At 39.3% G+C, this 21,135-nt stretch overlaps 1 protein-coding gene across 3 annotated transcripts in view; it reads left to right on the forward strand.

Annotated features, from left to right (window-relative positions):
* DOK6 (docking protein 6) overlaps positions 1-21,135 on the forward strand; it is a 437,516-nt gene that overhangs the window by 266,378 nt on the left and 150,003 nt on the right. For all 3 annotated transcript variants that reach the window (XR_006288609.1, XM_037892901.2, XM_037892902.2), the window contains exons 4-5: positions 2,743-2,862; positions 15,782-15,971. Coding sequence is in view for 2 of the 3 variants with exons in the window: in XM_037892901.2 (XP_037748829.1) it covers positions 2,743-2,862; positions 15,782-15,971 (310 nt within the window). In the remaining variant the exon portion in view is untranslated. The remainder of the gene's footprint in view (positions 1-2,742; positions 2,863-15,781; positions 15,972-21,135) is intronic.

The raw sequence follows: 21,135 nt of genomic DNA on the forward strand, positions 1-21,135 counted from the left end.
TATAGACCCCGAACCACCAAAAAAGAAAATCAACCTTCTGCTGATGGCATCTGACTGAAATGATGAAAATGAGCATGCGTCAGTCCACTCTGCTTTGGATCATTTTTGAGCAGAACCCATCATCAGCATGGACGCATGTCCTCTGGAATGGTGGTTGAAGATGAAGGGACATATGAATCTTTAGCGCATCTGGCACGTAAATATCTTGCAATGCCGGCTACAACAGTGCCATACGAATGCCTGTTCTCACTTTCAGGTGACATTGTAAACAAGATGTGGACAACATTATCTCCTGCAAATTGTAACCAAAACTTGTTTGTCAGAGCAATTGGCTGAACAAGAAGTAGGACTGAGTGGACTTGTAGGCGCTAAAGTTTTACATTGTTTTATTTTAGAATGCAGTTTTTTTGTACATAATTCTACATTTGTAAGTTCAACTTTCATGAGAAAGAGATTGCACTACAGTACTTGTATTAGCTGAATTGAAAAATACTATTTCTTTAGTTTTTTACAGTGCAAATATTTGTAATAAAAATAAATATAAAGTGAGCACTGTACACTTTGTCTTCTGTGTTGTAATTGAAATCAATATATTTGAAAATATAGAAAGCTTAAATAAATGGTATTGTATTGTTGTTTAGCAGTGCGATTAATCATGTGATTAATCACAATTAATTTTTTAATCACTTGACAGCCCTAATTCTAATCTATTGGTTTGGTATTCTGCAGATATGGAAAAGGAATCTGCTACAACTCACCTAGTATATCTGTGTTATAAGGGGGAATGTGGTAGTAGATGCAAAGGGAGTGTAGCCATTTAAAAACAGTTATTTCAGAGTGTGTGTCAAGGGGGAAAGCTCCACCTAGTCAATCCTGTGCATCCAAAAAGTACTAGCAATGGATAAGCTGAAACAGCACCGTATAGACAATCCATTTGTGCTTCTGGAAGTGCACATACAGCCCTTCAGTCTTGCAGAAGCTGTTCAGTCCAACAACAGAGTCATTTCCATAATGGAAAATATATATTTATACGGTATTACATTGTTTTTGTAACAGGTAAACATGGGTTATACACTTACAATATGACAAATGTGACTACAGCCTGATGTAATCATAACTTTAGTATTTTCCTTTACTTAGTTGCATAAAAATCTTATCAATTAGTGGTAACAGTTTACCTAAATCAGTACAATTTGTTTTTGCCTGAGATTTATGTAAGTATAATATATTCTTCAAATATTTGGCTATAAGTTCATGATTCATATATTTCCATATATTTTATACTTTCCAAAAAGTTTCCAAATTTAAACTATTAAAAGTATACTTTCAGCACTGACAATATATGTTCAGAGTTCAGTGACTCCATTGGCTCGCTATTGACTGTGCCTACCATTATGTTGATTTGATGTACTAAATAGTTTCTCATATGTATTAAAATATATTTCTTCTGAGTGGGATTTTCTACATGAGTTGCTTTCCCTTGGCTTTGCCTGATTTTGTGGGGTACAGGCGAAGTTAATCACCACGGAGGCATAACAACTTGCAGTAATAGCTACAATCAAGGAATGAACTGAATCTGATTACCACAGTGGGTTGCAGCTAGCGATTGGCCCAAACTAAACCTCCCTATTTGGAAATTTTGGATCCGGATCCCAATCTTCAGAGACTAGAAATGCTTTGTTGATAAAGAAGATTAACAAGGAGCATTCACAAGAAACCTGCATGTTTCCTTTCAGTGGGGTTGTGTTTTTTCCACGTGTCATGAATTTGGCTTCAGGAGACATGTGGCTTAAAAACTTACTCAATGCTTTCAAAGTATTTTTCCGTAAAAGTCCTCCTTTAACTATAGTGACATTAGGCTGGATTCATGAAAACAGTATTGATTTGTGCACATTGCTTTTTCTCTCTTAGATGTTTGCATGAGAGACAGAATGGCTTTACATGTATTTACCATCACCTCACATCACAATTTACTGTTGAATTTATAAGACAAACCCATTGTTGAACCTCTGGGTGCTGGAACAGTTCAGTACTGTAAGAAAACATATATATTTTGACAAAATAAATTACCTCAGGAAAAATGACAGCCCCTGCACGGTGCTATGAAAGTCATTAAACTTGGACTTTATCAGACGAATAAGGATGTGAGTTCTAGAGTTGAGTTTTCTCCATTCTCTTAGTTTCCATCATACTGATGTCTAGGGACTGTAAGCAAAAGCAACCCAGTTAATCTTAACAATCAAGATGGATTTAAAACAACAACAATGTTTCTTTTCAGATAACTTTACATTAAAATCATTTTTAAATAAAATTATTTCCATCAAGCAGGACTTGCTGAAAGATACTTTCTGGACAGCCTTCCCCCACGCACCCACCTACACAGAGAGAGTTTTGCAACTGGGAAAAGTTGGAGACTGTCCTGGGTGTTTGAGTTGATTTCTAGTTGATTTCTGTCCTAGGTGTGTGAGTTGAATGAGCTGTTTTACACTTTTTGCCTATTTCTAAACAATTCAGGAGGCATGGCCCGTTTCTTTTTTTAGAAAAGGTCCATAAATCAAGGCAAAACAGTGTGTGAGTTATTTTTTTGTTGTTGTTTTTTGCTGGTTTTGAAACAGACGTTATCAGTCCTAACTCAGTCATAAAAATAGCCTGTTGATCAAACACTTATTTCATGTTGTACCTTCTTTTGAGTAAAAATACTTCATGAATTCCACTGATGTCTTTGTTTATGGTTATTTTCAGAACTGGAGGCAGAGGAGTGGTGCAAACATCTTTGCATGGAGTGTCTAGGAACCAGGCTCAATGATATAAGCCTTGGGGAGCCAGATTTGCTTGCTGCTGGAGTCCAGAGGGAACAAAATGGTAGGTAGCCATCTAATCCAGCCATTCCAAATATTTCTGTGTAGTTCTTCCTAAAGGTGAACAATATTGTACATTTCTTGAGGGTTTTTTCTTCATATTTGCTAGAATAGTTGCCTTAAAATTATTAGAATTTTGCTCTGTTTTAACAACATCATATTATGTGTTGGATTAATAAGGAAAAATTAACCAGCTGCAAGGAGGGGAGAAAATTCTGACTAACCCTAGTAGCAAGTCCCTGACAAATATGATGTGTACATATAGAGAGACAGACAGACAGAGAGACAGACACTGTGGTCACATATGAGAAATTTAAATCATGACTTCATTGGCTCCAGAAACACCAGCCTCTGCACAATGAGAGAAAACAGCAGACATTCTAAAATAGTCCTTGAAGAAATTGATGAACATTTGAAAAAGTCACCCTTTGGGTTAGAAACCATCTTCTTGTTATATATTCATACAGTGCCTAATACAATGGTGCCAGGGCCTCTAAGTGCTACCACATACAAATAATAAATAGGACATGGTCCGCTGAGAAGAATGTCTCTAGCTTTCCAATAAATGGAATAAAACTTTTATCCAGACAAATGCGCAGGTGATTGGATGTTGGTGGTTGAAATCCGCAAGAACTAAACAAAATCTTCTGTTATACAGTCATTTAACACCAAACTCACAGCCCTCTTTTGTCAGTAATTCTTATTCCTTGTAACAAAGTCGATGTCTTTTAACAAAGTAATACAAAGAAGCTTAGATAGCTATAAAATAGTACCAGAACCTGTATCTTTGCTTCACCTTTGCAAACAATATTACATCATTAAATTATGGAAGGACTACCATTTTCTCAGTATTATTTTATTTATTAACTTGTGGTAGTGTTGAATTTGAATCCAGTAAATGAAACATGGAGAAATCCATAAGAAATTTGACACCCTGCCAGTTCTAGGAAAGGATCTTGCTCAGATCCATTTCAAATAAGTCTGGGGCCTTTGTGTAGCTGTTTGCTTGTATCACTCACTGCAAGACACAGGGTTTAACATGTAATATGGTTCACCTTCACAACTGCCTCAGACCACTATACTAAGCTCAGGAGGGCGGGTTGACAGCCATGTGGGGAGGTGCGGGTGATCAGGAATATATCCATGGGGAAAAAAAATCACAGATACACACTTTTTTTCTATCATCTGCCATATATGTATAGGTTTTTATATTGTAAAACAAGTGTGTATGTGTTTGATGGGGGAGTTATGGGAACAGTAGATGGAGGTTTCCTCAGAGAGGAAGAGGAATAAACCCGTGATCTGCTCAAATGGGTTGCAATAAAAGGAGAAACATCTTTATTCCCTACGGTCTCAAGATATCATCACAGAGCTGTGAGTCAGTGTCCTGCAGCTTTGTGTCATAAGCGGTGAATATCACAATGAGATTTCTCAGCTTATGCCTGATACAGTGGGGATCCCGTGACATAGGGTCCTCTGAAGATCCAGGTTGAACAGCTCTGTCTGAATTGGCTTGGTGCGGTTGCTGTAGTATAACAGTTAATTGTGTTGCTACTGACTACTAAAAATTGGCACATGTAAAACTAATTAGCATTTTTATTGTCCTGTTGTAAATAAATAGAATGAAACAAATCCAATTAGTTTGGGGGCATGGGGCCTTGGTGTGGATCACATCGATAAGATAGCAAGGGGTATGATTAGTGGTACCTCTTCAAGCAAAAGAGAAGTGAATGAAATCAAAATGTCAAGAACATTCTGGACTGAGTCATTAGTTACAGTACCTCAGACAATGCAATTTTGATACGCATGCCCCAATATATAATTCTGTATTTAAATTAGCATGTTTAAAACTCAGAGTTGCTATCCTAGTTAGTTGCTTAATGCAAATCAAGTGCTTGTTTTCTTAAAATCCCAGTAGGATGACCAGAAGGCCAGATGCAATTATTACTGGCATCAGTCCACCCTTTTGGTTCACATAGCTGCCACTGTAAGAGCTTGCAGGTGCGCTCAGTTGTCTTCAACAGGGTTTTTGGGGTTTTTTTTTACTAAAATAAATTGAATAGAACTGTGGACTTCAGATTACCTTAGTTACTCTAAACTTGGAGGCTTTATTCCCAACATGACAGTGTAATGGAAGAAATTAACAATTTCTGAGGAAATAGTTTGGAGATCTGTGATAGAAATGTCAAATTTAAAATTTATTTTTCTTTAATCAGTGGTACAAAATAATGAGTTCTACCAATTTGCAAGATTCTAGCTGATAAGGGCTCACTTTCAAACATTGTAGCTCAAAGGGCCTTGAAATCCATAGAAAGACTGATGAGCTTCTGATGACTTGAAATTGAAAGGTCAGAGTTTAAATTTGCAGCCCACAAAAAGCAACAGCATGTAACAAACGTCAAGATTCTTGCTCCCTGTGAAAATGGCAATTAATTGTCAGACTCAAGTCTGTTACAAATGACTGCATTATATAGGTGTTATGTAACTGTACTTAACACTTACACATCACCTTTAAACCCAGTATCTTAAAGTGCTTTATAAGCATTAATATCCTCACAATATCCCTCTGAGTTAGGTTAATATTAATTCACAGACTGACATAAAAAGAGGGGAAGACACACCTGAATCTTAGCAGCAGTGCCAGGAATAGAACCCAAAGTCTCTACTCCTGGTTTCCTTTTCTTACTAGTAGCATGTACTGTTTTTTTAAAAATTTTCAGGGCTATTCTCCTAGGAGGGTTGGATGTGGCTGAACAAGAGGTACCCTATCTGTTGGTTCTTGTTAACAGCTGAGGCTGCGACAGAATTTTCAGTTTAATTAGACTTTGGGTTCTAACTTACTATTGATATTTTGTAGACTAAAATAATTGCAACACGGTGACATAACATCACAAAGTTAATATCTTTATATCCTGGCAAGACAGTACTGCTAGATGCAACCCTACACTGCTATCATATGCAAATGGCCCGATATCCCTAAACATCTGCTGAACATACTTTGCCACAGTGAGGTACAGACTTTACTGATAGGTAATTACTGCTACTCAAAGAAGCACTAACTTAAAACAGGTTTCAGAGTAGCAGCTGTGTTAGTCTGTATCCGCAAAAAGAAAAGGAGGAGAGTAGAAAAGGTTAAAACTTTTAGATTGTTGTAATGATTGCTTATTTAATATAGGTAGTATTAGAAGGATAGAGGGAGGTTCCCTTCCCTTCATCCCGCACCCCCTCCACTGCCACAATTATTCCCTGGTGATAAGAGTTAAGCAGGGATGTGGCAGTGCTTGCTTTAATGGGGACCTCTGGCTGGAAAAGTCCTCCCACTAGGGAGGGAATAAAGAAGAGTTTTAAGCTACTGCTGCGCAAAGCACATCATTAACAGTATGAAGCCACCTGTTTGGATTCTATCTCAGTTATTACTCGTAAGAGATATTATTGCCCATGTAAATTCCTTAATTCCAATGCTTTAAGTGGCTTTTAGATGTTTTCTTTATATATCAGACTCATAACTCATGGATGAGCTGAATAAAATTTGTAGGAAACTGAGAGCTGAGATAAAGCCTCCCTTACTCTTCCTCTCCCCTTTTACTTTCTTTCCTCCCCTCAAAGCCTCCTGGATTACTGCAGCTCTCCAACTCCATGAACTTCAGCAACCTTTTCTAGTTAGATTGCACTCCTCTTATTTAAATTATATACATACATCTTTGGTATGTGTTCATACAGTACTTAGCACAGTGGGGATGGGGCCTCTAGGCACTATCACAAATAATAATTCTAGTAAAGAGAGGCTGGACTCGATTACATCTGGATCCTGATAATTTCCATTGACCCTTAGCCACAAGTGAAGGATCTCTTGAGAATATGGTACACTGCTCCCTACCACAACCATTCCTCTTGCTGACACAGGAAATAAGAGACCTAGTGTACATCGTCAACTCGTTTCTATACAACCACACATGATGATGTATTTTGAATCGGTTGACTGAACCTTTATAATAGGAAAAATTGCACTATTTTAATTTGTTTAGCTGACTTGCTGTGGTTTGCCTGAGGAGTTAGGTTCTTCTGACCAGCTAAATCAAAATGTTTTAATGCTTTAGTTTTTAATGCTATGTTCTCAATCTCCTTGATAAAAATGAAGCTGTTTGTCCCTTGAACATTTACTTTAGCACTGGTAAAATACTGGAGTAATATTTGCTGTCTCTTTCTGTTTTTTTTTTTCCAAAAAGACCAATATACACTTCTTTTAGAGGAGGACAAAACAAGTTCTTGTGTAGTGGAATGGGATTTTTGCTCCTGGGAGAAAACTAAGGACAGACTTCAGGTCTTTGACATTGTTAGTAAAGTTATACCCAGCACAAAACTACTTTTAGTATGTGAAAGAGACTGGGAAGGAGGTAATAGTGATTGAGAATGGATGATACTGTGGTTGCTGTTAAAAATTCAGACTTTGCCAATAGTTACCCCTGTTGGTAACTGTTGCCCTTATATTTTATATAAGAGAGAATGGTAATATTTCAGATATTGTGCTATATGTTGCCTTTTTAATGACAATCATTAAAGGGATATATCCATTATATGTAAGGTGGTGGAAAACTCACAGGCAAAGACATCAATTAAATTATAATATTTTTAAAGTGGTACAAATCAAATATGAAATCAGGTAATATGGGATCAGCTCCTGTCAGGTGCTGAGTGCCTTTAACCCCCATTTTAATAAATATTAAAGATGTTCAGAAAATTGCAGGATTGGACCAATAGAATCATAGGATTAGAAGGAACCACAAGGGTCATCTAGTCTAATTCCCTGCCAAGAGTCAGAAAGAAAAAGTGGGCCAGAAAGACATTCTATCTCGAAAAGGTGCAAAATGCCAAATGTTAAGGCAAATATGCAACCAAAGGGAAAATCTCAAAATGTACCTGATTATCAGTGGAATAGACATAAAAAAAACCCAAAAGTTCTTTATGTGATTTCTTTGGGAATCTATACATAATGAGCTCACTCCTACTTTCTTACTTCCTTCAGTGGGACCACTGCATGAATTTGGATTTGGACCTATATATCTTATCTGTTTTCTCTAGTTATTGTATTCATTTCTGGATCCATACGTTTAAGACAGAGTGTTGGGCCCAATGTAAAGCCCATTGAAGACTCCCATCAACTTTAGTTGGCTTCTGAAAATCTGGCCCTATGAGTCTGATCAAAAGTACTCTGCTTATGCAGAGGCATCAAAATAAGTGACATGTTTGGGCATCAGTATGCCCAATAGTGGGCCAGATTCTTCACTTGTTATGATGGTTTTATTCAGAGCATCTCCAATTATTTAAATGGAGTTACAGCAATGTAAAATTGGTATACATGACTGGAGAAATTGGGCAAGTATATCCAGATTTTAATGCAAAAGTTTAATGGGGGGTTTGCTTAGGGTGGGCGTTGTGGGTGTATGAGAGAGAGAGTGAATTAGTTTTTCATTCCTTTTCAGTCTTTCCATGTTATAATTGACTAATGCCTCATAATTGATTTCTCTAGTAAAGACGTTTTGTTAGCTATTGTGTTGTCTTCCTTTGTATAAGTGCTTTTTATTTGGAAGATACCATAATATTCAACTGCAGCAAACTCATTAACTGCCCCAGTGTCAAATGTAACTTGTTGAACAAAGGTCTTGAATCCTCAGAATAGCCTTTTCCTTTTTATATGCAGTGAAATTACAAACTTAGTCAACTCATACAAAAGATTATATGATTCAATTGCACTCATCGGATTCACCTTTAGAAAATGTTCTTAGATCTATTGAATTACTGTATGTGATTCACTGTGTGACAGAATTTTGCACATATTTTATTCATTTTCTGTCATCTTTAATCCATTGTTTATAGTTTCAAATTTGAAAAAGATAAAATACACATGTATGGCTAGTATTATTCAAATAAGACATTTATTTAAACATTAAAAAGCTTATTCAATATATAGCATCTGTAACCAAAGCAAATGGTTAGTAAGTCCTAAGCACAACATCTTCGCTACCTTGCTGATTTGTAGGTGAAATTAACTGATTTATAATAGCTTTGATATTTAGGAAATTAAGAAATCTTTCTACAAAATATTTTGTAACTTATGTAAAATAGAATAATTGCTGTTAAAAAGGTAAAATCAATATTTAAGGGCCAGTTCCTCAGTTGGTATACATTGGGGAGCTACACTGATTCATACAAGTGAAGAGCTGGCTAAATTTGCATTTCTTTTTATCAGGCTGTAGTTGTGGCTTTCCATAAAAAGAATCCTGGACTTGGGCTATAACTAACAAGAAATGTTACTACTTGCAGATGACAGATACTATGAGTGAAAGAGCTGTGTTGACCACCTGGAAATGATCCAAGTAAAGTTAGTATCCCAAGGACTGTAGTTTGAGGGCCATTACTTTCAAGATTAAGACTAAGAGCTCGATTCACAAAGAAACTTAAGCATTGTGACACTGAGTATCACCGCTCCTAACTTTTAGGTGCCTAGAAAATCACTGGGATTCACAAAAGACTGTGTTTGGTGCCTAGGCTCCCTGTATAATGAGTAGGGAAAGAGAGGCTCCTAGAGTGGGAATCACAAAAGCTATCATTCTAGGTAACTCCTTACCTAAACTAGCCAGTGAGAAGTGCCAAGCTGAGAGATGTGTGCTAAGCCCCACCCATCTTCCAGAGATAGATATTTAAGTCTGGGCTGCAGGGAGGTGCCTCCTCCTGCTTGGGATTCTCTGTTGCAAACCCTCTCTTGGTTTTTGGCACCTATGCCATTTTTGCAAGAATCCAGGGGCGAGTGGCGGGAGTTGAGCCCAGTGGTTAGGGTACTCAACTGGGCCTAGTTCAAGTCCTTCCTCTGCCTGAGGGGGAGAAGGAGTTTGAACGGGGATCTGCCACTTCTCAGGTGAGCTCTCTAACCATGAGCTATAGGATATTCTGATGTGATGCTCCCTCAGTCTCTCCTGTTGAAGCCACTAGCCCTTGATTGCCCTTTTGTTGGTTACCTGAAAATGGAGCGGATATACAAAAGGCTAAAGAAAAATTTCTATTGGCCCAGTACTCAAAATGAGGTAAAGAAATACTTCAAGACTCATGCCAAAAGCGAAAAAAGACTGTACATCTCCACGAGGCTCCTTTGCATCCTTTACCTGTAATCAAAGGGTTGTCATGGATATCATAGGGCCCCCCTACCCAAGTCAGCCAGGGGAGAAAAATATTTATATTGGTCATGGTGGATTTTGCCACCAGGAATCCAGAAGCATTTCCTCTTTCAAATGTGGAAGCTGAAACAATTGCTAAGGCACTGTTTTCTGTATTCAGCAGGATGGGCTATCCAAAAGATAAGTTATTAGATCATGGGTCAAATTTCATGTCCCAGCTGTTTGGTGAGCTATGGAGGATGTGTGGGGGTAAAATAACTTAAATCTGCCCCATCCCATCCAGAAACATATGGAGTAGATGAGAGGTTCAATGGAATCCTAAAATCTATGCTAAAAATCCATGTAAACAAGAAGGCAAGTGACTGGGATGTAATGTTACCCAGTCTATTGTTTGCTTACTGTGAGGTGCCACAAGAGTCCATGGGGTTTGCCCTGTTTGATCTCCTGAAGAAGGAGAAAGGTCAGAGGTCTCCTGGATCTGATTAGAGACCCTAGGAGTGTGACACTGAAGGAGAGTGGGGAACTGGTTACTGCATATGTGCAGAAGTTCGGGGGGGGGGGGAGGGAGTTAAAAATCCATGATGGAAATAATGTAGCAAAACCTCACTAAAAGCCAGGCAGCTCAGAAAGAATGATATAATTGCAATACCTGTAATCAGTCATTTCATGTGAGGGATTTGGTACCAGTATTACTCCCTGTAAAAAGATACAAAATGCAGAACTCATGGGGGGGGGGGCTTTTGAGATGGTAGAAAGGGTTAGCGATGTTACCTACAATGTACAAAGACCCTGTAGCAGGGTTGCACCACGGACTGTGCATGAGTTAAAAGCTTATCACAATCGTGAAGCCACTGTAAACATGATATGCTGTGCAGAGGAGGATTGTACGACTCTTAATGATTTAATGGCTGAATGCCATAGTGATACACCACTAGAGAGCATTAATTGATATGAAGGGTTAACCCTAACCAAAATAAACAAAAATTATGGCTGTGGTGCAAAGGCACCAGCAGGTATTTTCCAACAGGGCTGGGCTGACTCACAAAATGGTCCGTCAGATTAACACTGCAGGACCACAGCCTGCCCCCAGCAGATCATACTGAACATCTGGTAGAATGAAGGAGTAATTCCCTAAGGAGATAGCTAGCAAGCTAGATGTGGCAATAATTACAAAGTCAAATAGTCCCATGGCTTCTCCAGTTGTTATGGTTCCCCAAAGGGATGGAACCATATGGTTTTGCGTTGATTATAGGAAACATAATGGTGTCATTGTTTCAGATGCATAGCCTATACCCAGAATCAATGACATACTAGACTCTTTGGGCAGGACAAAGTTCCTGCACACCCTGGTTTTGACAAAGGACCATTGGCAAATTACTTTAGACAACCCTGCCAATCTCAGTACCATTGCTCAGAGAGGTGATGTTCCTACAGTGACAGAAAAACCCCTTCTGTCACTGTAGGCTGTGTCTTCACTACGGGGCTATACTGGCATAGCTACAGCACAGCAGTTATGCTGTTATAGTCCCTTTAGTGTAGACATGGCCTTAGAGGTTTTTATGGTTGCTGCTAAATTTCTTTCTTAGTCAAAATGCTTCATTTAAGAAATAGTCTTCCCCTTTATTTTACACTCTGAAGATCATTGTTAGTTTATTTATTGACACTGAATTTTTTTCATCAAGATAAAGGACTTCTGTTCTCGAAGGCCTACATCCTGGACTGAATCACATAACCCAAGTACCTTGCTCTGTGCTGTTCTGCTCCATGGAGAGATGGAGTAGGGAATGCCTGGCTGCGTGCCCTCTGTGGTAGAATGATAGATGCAAATAGCAGCAAATTCTCAGGCCCTAGCTCCACCAGACGATGCTCTGCCCACAGATGACCCTAATGTCCACAGGGCAATTGTGAAGCTGAGCACCATGCCACTCCAGGGATGCACCCTCAAACTGGTCAGAGAACCTCATAAACATTAACGAGTTTATCCTCACAATGTAAGCAAGTATTATCTTCCCCAAATTTACAGAAAAACAGAAACTGAGACATAGAATAAGTAACTTGCCCAGAGTCATTCAGGGAATCTGAGGCAGAACTGGGGATTGAGCCTCAATTTTCTAAACCCTAGCTATGCGATTGGGGCCAAGGATTTGCCTCTGAAACCCAGTTTTTCCCCTTGACTTCACAGGGAGACTGTGCAAACCTTCCCCAGCAGATATGACCTTAATTTGTAATTCCTTGCATTTTTCCTCAGAATTAATTTCCCCCCCAATTTCCTGTTGTCCGCACACTTTCATAAATTTTAGTTACAAAATTGTACTCTTAGTTAAAAAAGAAAACTGAAAATCTGTAAAAACAAACAACATTTGCTCCTCCAGTGCACGTATGAATAACTTCTGTTGTTGCCAGCCTGAATAAGTTCCTATGGTTCCACTTGGTTGCCTTGCAGCTGATGTTCAGTTTAATCAGACACATTTCCTTTCAATCCATGACACCTCGCCTTAGACACTGACCTTGAATGCAGAGTAGACAAATGTCTCCTGACAATTTGAGTATATCGTGTCTCCTGAATGCCCTTATGCAATAATATCCTCAAATAATTCCAAGAAGTTAGGTTTCTTTCTGAGAACATTTTGGTAGCTTTTAAATGATGCTAAGCTTTTCTCTGTGAATTCAAAGTTGTTTTTGTATATTCTAAGTGGAAACTAAACCAATTGGCTTCTATTTTTCATATGTCCTTAGACCCTTCCTTAAATAATAGCATAGTGCATAAAATTATCCCTGAAAATTAAAATCTGCACAAAGTGACAAACCTTTCTCCACTGGTGCTGGTGCCATTGTGACAGTGCAAGCAAGGTGAGTCCGCTGCACAAGAAAGGGGCAGAGTTTCAGGGAATGTACATCCCCTGTTCATCATGTGCACAATTCCAGTGGGGCTCCTTGTGAGGGCACAGTGAGTCTAAGACTGGGGTGGGCCAGAGAATCTGCCATTACACAGATTATCCGGACCTTTCATTCTGGTCCAATGCAAAGAGGGGGAGGATGCAAGGGCCTGGAATAGTCAGGCCATTCATCCAGTTTTAAGATGGACAGTTCTCTTTTTCTATGGTTTGTCCCCTGTCCGCTACAGAGACAAAACTGAATGTGGTTTCGTCAGGTATTATGGAGGAGGGATGCCATTTTGAAGATCGTGCTGCTCCACCCGACCGCATGACTTTGCACAAGCCATGTGCGATGTCACACTGTGGGGGAGGGAGCAGTATACTCTTCAAAATGGCATCCTCTGTGCAATGTGACCTCTCACACATTGTGTGTGCAAGATCACACTGGCGAGAAGGGCCCATACCATTCCTGTAAGTACCAGAATGTCTCATATGCTGGGAATTCAGCAGTGGCAACCCTCGCCAGGAATGGTAATAGCACAACAGTACAAAACTAAAGTCTAGTGTGTAACTAAATCATAACAGTGTCTATTATGAAGTAGAAGTCATGAGACTGGCTAGAAATCCGTGTCCACAATCATTTTTGTTAGCCCATCTGTCAATCATTTCTATTATCTCACTTTCACACTTTTCCTTCCCTCGTCTATCTTTGGGTTTTGCATAATGCCCACCATTGTAGTATCTAATCACTGAACAGTGTGTCCAAGTAAAATTCTAATACAAAGAGTAAGTAAGCTATCATGATGTTCTCTAGATTCTTCACTCAGTAGTCAGTGTCTAAGGGCTTTTTATCCAATGCCAACTGAAGTCAGTGGAAGACTTTTCATTTATTTCAGTGGCATTGGATTAGATCTCTACTGAAGAAATCTCTGTGACCAGTAAGGGAAATTGTTTGCAGTGATTTTAACTGCATCTGCTAAGCTATTTGTGCTATCTGTTAAAGGACTGTCACTAAACATTGGAGGGGGGGTGGGTTTCACACATGGGACTTTAGTTATAGAATACAATTTACCGGGCTAACACCCATTAGTATGATTCATGAGAAATAGAATTTAAGAGAAGAGGTTGAATGGCCAGAAGATTGCGTGAATCAACTGGGAAGGCACTAATGAGTCAAAATTAAATGGACTGAGACAGACTATCGTTGGGGATGACAAGTTTACTTATAGCCACACAGGGTTGCAAATCTTACTCTACATGTGATTGTTCACTTTAATTCCTTAACCAACTTGTGTTCATTTCTGCCCCTACGCTTTTGCATTATCCAAGATGCTCATTTGCAACTTCTTCCTCCACTGATCTATCAAAAAGTGTATTTAACAAACATTGAAAATACAGTCCGGTCTGTTGGCATACACACATAACTTAGGTCTCTTTTGACTGATATATTTAGTTACTCTCTTTACATACCATCCTTAAATGAGTTTTAATTCCTTTCACATTTGTATGAGGACCCTCCCAATGAATGTCTGCCCAAGATTGGATTTTTTTTAAAAAAATGTTCTGCACCAAACCCTTGCTCCTTTATTAATTTTTGAAGGCACTTTTCCTAATTGGCCCTTATACATATGTGTATGTTTCCAACCGCTCATTTATAGAGTGAATATTTCTGATGCCCTGTCTTGAATTGTTATTTTATTCATAGGTTTGGTCTTTTTAGAACCCTTAAAAGCAGCAACACAAAAGTGTAAGTGTATGACCTAGTTCCACAAGTGCTAGGAAATTCAGAAACAAATCTACAAACTGAGGCTGACATTCTGCCTGGATCATGCCATTGTGCCTTGAGAATTAAAATATAACCCAGCATTTCCAATATTTGCACCTTAAATTTTGACTGTTATTCTGTGTGTGTGTGTGTGTGTGTGTGTGTGTGTGTGTGCACACATATAATATAGGTGGCAATAAACTACAATTTGATTTAAAATTCCCTGACTAGCATCATGGGCTTTTTCCATACATGTGAGTAAATGATGCCTTATATCGTCTAATAATTTTTCAAAGCTTGCCTACTCTACTACATTGTTGAGGCACTTTTTAAAAGTGTTGTCTTCTCTTTGACCTTCTACCTAATGTATTAAAAGGTTTGTACGATGAAATGACAGTATATCTAGTAACAACTTCGAAAGTGCCTTCACAATATACTGTATAGAACTACATTTTACTGTGGTTATACAATAGGTGGGTAGTCAAACATGCATGTCTATGAATTGCCCCTTACTTGGCAAATGGGCATCTGAGCACACAAATTAAAAAAATTATCCATCTAACCAGACTTTTATGTGCAGTTAACAGGTATGCACAAACAATTGGGGGTCTTCATACAAAAAACAATTGTTTTATGTGTAACAGTTGCACAGATATTTTTGCCAGTACTCCTGTTGTTCTATGCCTTGAAATGTGGATCCCCTATATTGTAAAGGATCCTTCAAAGTTGTTAGGTCACTGTGATTCTCCATCTATTAAGAAGTTAGCTAGAGATGCCCTCCAAAATTGGAAGGTCAGGGTTTGCACACGCATTACTGAGGGAAATGATCTCTGACAAGGTTAAAGTTCTTCAGTATATCTTGGGAAGTCATTTGTAATGCTGTTCAGATCTCAGTGAGCTGTGTTTGTCGTAGTACCATGTGTAAAATGCCTGGAGCCAGATCCTTCACTTATGTAAATGTTATGGCTTCATTGACTTCATTTAAATCAGTGGAGGATCTGGCTCATGATATCTAAAATTTCTGTAGCCAGGCAAGTTGGTATTCTGTTAATTTTTCAAATTAACTCTCATTTTCACCAGATTTCCCTCTCATTTTGCTTTTTTCCTTCCTAGAGCGATTCAACGTATATCTTATGCCTACACCAAATTTAGATATCTATGGGGAATGTACAATGCAGATCACACATGAAAACATCTATCTCTGGGATATCCATAATGCCAAGGTCAAGCTGGTCATGTGGCCTCTGAGTTCTTTGAGGAGATATGGGCGTGACTCAACATGGTTCACATTTGAGTCTGGAAGGTAAGAGTTAAGGAAGTGTGGCAAGTGGGAAGAAAATGCAAATCACTCCATTGTTCAATTACTGGGAGGAAATATTGTTACCATGGAAATTCTGGCTAATAGTTACTAACAGTTACCTACCTATGGCTTGATTTTGAAGATAGCATTATACTATTGGAGGGAGGATCCACTGACATGTGGGGAGAGAGAGTGATTCTTGAGAGGCAGATGCTCTAAGTTAGGGTATTCCATTTTTTTGAGTGAACAAGAAAGAGTAAATGCTACCTCCCGTTTTGTATATTACTTTTCAAACTGATTCATATTCAAAAGGATTACATCATGCTTAACATTTAAAAGCACTAAAAAAGTATGAATGTTGCCCTTTTGTTTCTATCCAGCTTATTTCCATTTGTACCATTGCTGGGGCAGTCTTTCAAATAATGGGAACTGTGTTATCAGATTTGAGTATTAGAGATGTGGCTATGCTCATGAAAGCTAGCAGGATATGTGTGTGCATGATGCAGAAAAATTAAAATCTGGTGAATGTCAAGGTGTTTTCTTCCTCTTATATGAAAAGAAAAAACATCACTGGCCAAAAGGTGTAGGGTTTGTCTAATGCACATTGCCATGCCATGTAGACAAGCCCTAAATCTTTTTTACAATTTCTTTTTGATGATAGTCATGTCCTTATAGTTATGTGCATCAAGATTCATTTTTACAGAGGTTTTTTTAGGGTGCTATTTCCTTTCCTTCACATCTTCACCATTAAGAAATGTAATAGGATTATTCCAACAAAATTGATGGAAAAACTACAATGGCTGACCTGTGATTCGGTTATACTTCCAACAGACTAATTAGTGTGAAATGATTCTGATGTAGGTTTATAGAGAAACTGTTCTACTCCAAAGCTAATAGACAGAGTAGCAAGTGCATTCTTGGGTGTGATTGGTTACAGAAACCACTTAACAGATGGCAGATTTTAAAGTGGTTATATTGTAAGATTACGAAAGGCTGAAAGGGTAAGAAAAGTCTGAAAAAACAAGGTAAACATCTATAGTTATTTGATGCCTGTAGCACTATAGCATTTTCAGCAGACTTCCTTTTTTGTCCATTCAAATCGTGTTTAATTAACAAAAAAAAAAACAGCTGTCAGTGGGGAGAAGGCTACATTCACTGGGCTCAGGTTAACCATACAGCATAACTTTGTGTATCTGGCATTGCACAATACAGCCCAATGCATGTTTCATGAGTTGCATCACTGAGGACAAGAAATCTCTCTGCTAAAATCTGATATAGCTCTAATTAAAGTCACTAGAAAGAGAATTAAATTGGGCTTTTAAATAAGAGACAAGTCCTGTAACTAGAAATGATCAAAAAAAAGTGATGAAATATTTTTCTATTGAAAAATGTTGTTTTGTGGAAACTGAAATGTTTTGCTAAAACATATTGGTTTCAACAAAAATTTTGTCAGGAAAGTTATTTGGGTCCAGGATGGAATTAGAGAGAGGGGGAGACCTAGCCCAGAATACCTAATTTTCTGGTGTTTGGGTCACTCCCCTCGGATGTGAGAAACCCAGATTCTAATCCCTGCTCTGGCTTATTTGTAGCAGGGACCTGAACTTGGGTCTTCCCACTAGGGTCTCCCAGGTGGGTGCCCTAATCACTGGACTATGTGCTACTCTGGGGTTGGTCTGTGCCTGTCTCCGTCTTATTTTTGTCGTGAAAAAATTGAAGAGGTCTTGTTTTCGTTCCACATCAGAATAAAAGTAATCTTAAATCTCAATCTACGCTTCATTTTCTATGATCTGATCCCTCCCTTGGTTCTGTCAGAATTCCTTATATGTGAATTTGCTCTGGCACAGAAAATAGGGAGGTAAAATATATGACTACAGAAAAAGTAGTGCCTTTAATATCATAAGCCTATGAAATGCAACATTGATGCACTTTTTAAAACCTGTCCTTGGCTTTATTTTATGGTTCTCCCTCCAGCGTCTCTCTGAACATTATTTTTGCCTGGTTCTTTGATCTGTTCATCTCCTAATGCAGCAAAATACTGATATATGGTCTCTTATTAAAAGTGAAGAGTTGAGCCATGCCGTAAAAGGATGTTCACGGTAGTAGTGTTTTCATCTGAGGCATCAAAATACACATTATAATAATCTCTGTGTGCGCCACAGCACTAAGTGTGAAGTACAGTATCGGCATCAGTCTCCCGGTGACTATTGAAAGCAATCCAGAAGATTTTAATAGGCTATTTTAAGAAAATGACATTACGTCAGGTTGGGGGGGGTGGAATCTCCCGGAATAGCTTCAGTCAGAATTAGCAACCCTAAACTGGTAAGACTTACGGAAGATAGCTATAAATGAAGTTTGTTACTGTATTAAAAACCTTTTCTTTTATGATCAAATCTGGCCAGTATATGGGTTTAATACCCGGTCCGCCTCTCCCTCAATGTGAAGAGGACCATACACACTTGTGGTAACCAAGCTGAAATTTTCCCCAGACGTCTTAGTCAAATGAACTCTAGTTTGGATTAAAGCATAAAATAAGTTTATTAACTATAAAAAGATAGATCTTAAGTGATTATAAGTGATAGCAAACAGATCAAAGCAGATTATCTAGTAAATAAACAAAAACACAAAATGAGCTTAACATACTAGATAAGTAGGATATGAATTAGCACATTCTCACCGTGAGTGAGAAACAGGCTGGCAGATTCTTAAGGCACAATCTGCCTTTTCTTTCCAGGTTTTCATACACAGGGTAGAAATCCCTTTAGCCTGAGATCATCACTTCCCCCAGTTCAATCTTTATTCCTCAGGTGTTCCCAGGTGTTGTTGTAGGGAGAGTAAGGTACCATCATGATGCCATTTCCCCCTTTCATATCTTCTTCCCACTTGCTGGAAAGCTCTTTTGCTGTGACCTGGGTCAAATAGTTCCCATTGTGTAGTGCTATCTCTGAGAAGTTTCTATTGTATGCAGTTCCTGAGGTAATTCTTGTGCTTGTGTGCATTTCCTCAATAAGCTACTAACATTGTTTGTCCTTTTTACTGTTGTACCTGAATGGCTGCTTGTGGGTGTTTTTAACCTCACAAGATGCTTGAGTAACACATACATAGCCAAACTTCATAACTTCACATACGATGATAGCACATACAATCCAATAAGATATTAATGTCTAGCAGATCAAGACTTTTAGAATGAAAGTCACAAGGCATACTTGGTACAAAACATATCCTAATTACATGACAAAGATGAATATGGGGGTGGCAGGTTGTCACAGCTTTGTTCTAGGAAAGCTGTTTGGTCACCTATATTAACCACTGGTCACAAGCTATCGAATGAAACACTTACAGGTGCCAAACCCAGTTGGACATGCACAGAAATTTTAGCTGGTACACAGGGTGCTGTAGCCCCAAGTTCTGGTCTAAGAGTAGGAGAATCATAGGAGTAAGAGATGCATCCCAGGGAAGAAGAGGCCTAACTCCTGAGCAGGTGCACTTAGAGAGAATCAAGAGGACTCAAGTACCACTAGCTCCATAACCATGACACATGTGCTTCCCTGAAATGCTTTTCTTTCTACTTGGTAGAGTTTCAGATGTTGGTATTTGAAGGATACCTAAGTATGTCCAAGTATATTCAATCTACTCAGACATAAACATAAGAACGGCCATGCTGGGTCAGACCAAAGGTACATCTAGCCCAGTATCCTGTCTTCCAACAGTGGCTAATGCCAGCTACTTCAGAGGGAATGAACAAAACAGGCAATCATCAAGTGATCTACCCCCTGTCTCCCATTCCCTGCTTCTGGCAAACAAGCTAGGGACACCATCCCTGCCCATCCTGGCTAATAGTCATTGATGGACCTATCCTCCATGAACTTACCAGTTATTTTTTTAACCCTGTTATAGTGTTGGCCTTCACAACATCCTCTGGCAAGAGTTCCACAGGTTGACTGTGCATTGTGTGAAGAAATACTTCCTTTTGTTTCTTTTAAACCTGCTGCCTATTAATTTTCATTTGATGACTCCTAATTCTTGTGTTATGAAAAGGAGTAAATAACACTTCCTTATTTACTTTCTCCACATGTCATGATTTTATAGACCTTTATCATATCATTATTGACTGCCAGTACACATTGAGTGGATGTTTTCAGAGAACTATCCGCAATGACTCCAAGATCTCTCTCTTGAGTGGTAACAACTGATTTAGACCCCCATCATTTTATATGTATAGTTGGGATTTTGTTTTCCAATGTGCATTACTTTGCATTTTTGAACATTGAATTTCATCTGCCATTTTATTGCCCTTGTGATGTTATTGACATGAACTGTGACTAGGGCTGGCTCTAGGATTTTTGCCGCCCCAAGCAAAAAAAATTTTGGCTGCCCCTGCTTTTTTTTTCATGCCCCCCCCTTCCCCCGGCTCAACTCCGCCCCTTCCCAGCCTCTTCCCCAAATCCCTGGCCCTGCCTCCTCCCCCAGGCATGCCACATTTTCCCCCCCTCATTGCTTCCTGCAGCTCCCCCCCCCCCGCAACCTCCCGCCCTAGCTCACCTCCGCTCCTCCTGCTCCCCTGAACATGCCACCGCTCCGCTTCTCCCCCCTCTCTCTCAGGTGAAGGAGAGGCAGGGCGTTCAGGGGAGCAGGCATAGCAGAGATGAGTGAGGGTGGGGCGGAGCGCAGGAACTAACGGGGGGGTAGCGGAACTGCTCCCCGCCCCAGCTCACCTTCGCTCCACCACCACCGCTTCCCCTGGGTGCACTGCTGATCATCTTCTCCTCCCTCCCTCCAAGGCTTGCCATGCCAAACAGCTGTTTCGTGCATGGCAAGCCTCGGAGGGAGGGGGGAGAAGCTGATCAGCAGCGCACCCAGAGGAAGCGGTGGTGGTGGAGCGAAGGTGAGCTGGGGCAGCGGGGACACATTTCTAGGGGTGGCATGGCCAGTGCCGGAATGCCGCCCCCAGAAATGTGCCGCCCCAAGCATCTGCTTGTTTTGCTGGAGCCTAGAGTCAGCCCTGACTGTGACCGTATAGATCATTGTTGCAACCAAGGTCCTATAGTTGCACCAAATCTTGTACAAAGGAAGTCAAGTAAGGTGTCTATAGAAAGGTTGTAATTTGCTGGATATGATTATGCTGGCTGAATGTGTGTATCATTTTTGTATTTGAAGTTATGGATATTGG

Source organism: Chelonia mydas, chromosome 2 (assembly GCF_015237465.2).
Source record: "Chelonia mydas isolate rCheMyd1 chromosome 2, rCheMyd1.pri.v2, whole genome shotgun sequence".
Classification (NCBI taxonomy): domain Eukaryota; kingdom Metazoa; phylum Chordata; order Testudines; family Cheloniidae; genus Chelonia; species Chelonia mydas.